The sequence below is a fragment of the Pseudonaja textilis genome, chromosome Z (genome assembly GCF_049901715.1).
Source record: "Pseudonaja textilis isolate UNSWEBS1 chromosome Z, rPseTex1.2, whole genome shotgun sequence".
NCBI lineage: Eukaryota > Metazoa > Chordata > Lepidosauria > Squamata > Elapidae > Pseudonaja > Pseudonaja textilis.
The window spans coordinates 125,050,245-125,053,100 of NC_142008.1; the positions used below are offsets into that span (position 1 = coordinate 125,050,245).

The following is a 2,856-nucleotide window of genomic DNA, read 5'->3' on the forward strand; positions in this document are numbered from 1 at the left end:
GGAGAAAAGCCGGGCTGGGGCTTCCCTTGGAGAACACCCGGGTGTTTTCTCTCTCTCTCTCTCTCTCTCTCTCCACCCCTCCCCGCTGCAGGTCCGCTTTGGGACGGTCGAGCAGAGAGAGAAGCAACCGGGAGTTGCCGGCCCCCTGGGGACCCCCAGGGAGTTTCCCGCACGGTGAGGAAGGAGCCCCGGGGAGCCAATACTGCCCCCCACCAGCTGGGGGCTCCGCTGCCCCACAGCAGCCTGGCCCTGGAGGCGGAGGTGCGGGCCACGCGCAAGCAGCCCTTCGACGCCCGGCAGGCAGCAGAGCAACTGGTGCAGCGCTCCTTCGTGGCCCGGTGCACCGCGGAAGCTTGCGTGGGCGAGGGTGAGCGGGGAGGGGCCTCTCGGGGGAGGGGAACCCAGCAAGGCATTCTGCAGGGCCTTTTTCTGTGGTGGTGGGGGGAAGAGAGGGACCGGGGCCTCAGTGGGGCCTGATGGCAGCAACCCTCACTGACTAGGAGTGAGGGAGACTCTCATGCCCATAATGCCCAGCCACCGGGTGCTCTGGGCCTTGCCAGTCTGGGTGCCTGGGCAGCCCTACGCATCGGGCTGAAGGATTACACGCCCTCTTCTCCCCACGTTCGCCTTTGCACCCACGATTTTGTCTCGCAAAGCGAGATGTCCCCGAAAATGCGTTTTGGCCTAAGGCGCCACCTTTTCTTGCCATGGTTGTTCAGCGAGTCCCTGGGCTTGTTAAGTGAGTCGCACCCAGTTGCTAAGCGAATCCGGCTTCCCCTATTACTCACTTCGAGAGAAGTTGACAAAATTTTGTTCGCAAGTTTGAAAAACCACATGGAATCCCGTTTTTAACCCAAGGGCCCTTCTAACTTTGGTCACTAAACGAACTGTTGTAAGCTCTAAAAGTATTCGGGCAGAGGGTCTCCGTCCCATTCATGGGGCGGAGGGGCAGCCCTCAACACCTTGGGGAGGTTTTTAAAGGGGGAATCCTCTCCAGGGATGGGGCTTCACCCACGCTCCCCGTTCTTCTCTTCCAGGGCTGAACATCCCGCGGGAGCAGCAACTCTACCGGGGCCTCATCAGCCTGCAGGTGCCGGCTGACCAAGTGCTCAACTCCGCCGTGCAGGAGAGACTCGCCCTCGTCCAGTATCACCCCGCCCCCGGGGACAGAAAGGTGGGAGAGGGGCCCTACCGATGGGCCCATGGGGGGGGGGGGCGGGGTTTGCAGGCAGCAGCGGGTGCTTTGCCCGCGATCCGCCAAACCGGTCTTCTTGTTGCAGGAGGCGGCCGCCAAGAAAGGACCCGACCTGATGGCCTTTTACCGGCCGGGGGAGCTGTTCACAGAGACCCCCGCCTTGGAGGTGGGGGGGCTGCCCCCCATGAAGCTCCAGGCCCAGAAGCGCCCCCCAGACACCACTTTCCTCATGCACCGGAAGCTGCAGCAGTGGGCCAGCTGAGGCTGGAAGCGGGTGCTGGGCACGGAAGACTGCTGGTTCTTGACACACAAGCATCTCTGCGCACGCACGCACACAATCACACACACAAAAACACACAGAGTGGCCGTCTCTACATAAACTCTTTAACTGCCAGCGCATTGTGTGGTTCTTTTTGTGTGTTTTTGCTTCGCTATTTGGCAATTATAACTTGAACTTGAAGAGAAAGGGATGACAAGCAAGCAGGCGGACTGCAGAGAAAAAGATTACAAAAGAGTAAGGAGGCAGATTGCAGAGGAAGGGATGACAAGAGAGAAAGCCGGCAGATTGCAGAGGAAGGGATGACAAGAGAGTAAGCGAGCAGATTGCAGGGAAAAAGATTACAAAAGAGTAAGGAGGCAGATTGCAGAGGAAGGGATGACAAGAGAGAAAGCTGGCAGATTGCAGAGGAAGGGATGACAAGAGAGGAAGCAGGCAGGTTGCAGAGGAAGGATGACAAGAGAGTAAGCGGGCAGAATGCAGAGGAAGGGATGACGAGAGGAAGCAGGCAGATTGCAGAGGAAGGGATGACAAGAGAGTAAGCGAGCAGATGGCAGAGGAAGGGATGAGGAGTAAGCAGGCAGATTGCAGAGAAAGGGATGATAAGAGAGAAAGCAGGCAGATGGCAGAGGAAGGGATGACAAGAGAGAAAGCCGGCAGATTGCAGAGGAAGGGATGACAAGAGAGGAAGCAGGCAGATTGCAGAGGAAGGGATGACAAGAGAGGAAGCAGGCAGATTGCAGAGGAAGGGATGACAAGAGAGTAAGCGAGCAGATGGCAGAGGAAGGGATGAGGAGTAAGCAGGCAGATTGCAGAGAAAGGGATGATAAGAGAGGAAGCAGGCAGATTGCAGAGGAAGGGATGACAAGAGAGGAAGCGAGCAGATTGCAGAGAAAGGATGACGAGAGAGGAAGCAGAAGGCAGATTGCAGAGGAAGGGATTGTTAGTGTTTGGGGACAAACCCCAAGCAGTGTGCAGCAGCAGTCAAGCCAGGCAGCCAAATGAGAGAGGCTGGGCCCAAGAGTATACACACACTGGAGACAAAAACTGTTTGTAGTTTTAAATAGTTGTTTAATCCATTCAGAGTTTAAGCATTGTCAATCAGTCCATATGTCATTCACAAATATATCCATCCAGTAACTTAGTCCATTAACTAGTCAGTACTATGTTCTTATCTGCTTGTTGAGATATCTTCTCCTCCCGATACCTTTTCTTGAAGGCAACGCTGAGTATTCACAGGATATCAGCTCACCAAGAAAATAGTCCTTTCTTTCAGCAGAAACGGTATCCAGCACAGTAGCCAACAAGCAGTAACAAGCAGATGCGTCTCAAACAGGAGTAAGCAGCAGGCAGGAAGAGAACAGGAAGAGAGTTACGCTTTCTT

The 2,856-nt window shown here is 55.5% G+C and overlaps 1 protein-coding gene across 1 annotated transcript in view; it reads left to right on the top strand.

Annotated features, from left to right (window-relative positions):
• Positions 1–1,589, top strand: part of PPP1R35 (protein phosphatase 1 regulatory subunit 35) — a 2,078-nt gene extending 489 nt beyond the window's left edge. The window contains exons 2-4 of the mRNA XM_087917294.1: positions 92–367; positions 1,038–1,174; positions 1,281–1,589. Of these exons, the coding sequence (XP_087773420.1) occupies positions 92–367; positions 1,038–1,174; positions 1,281–1,457 (590 nt within the window). The 3' untranslated portion in view covers positions 1,458–1,589. The remainder of the gene's footprint in view (positions 1–91; positions 368–1,037; positions 1,175–1,280) is intronic.
• The last annotated feature ends 1,267 nt before the right edge of the window (positions 1,590–2,856 follow it).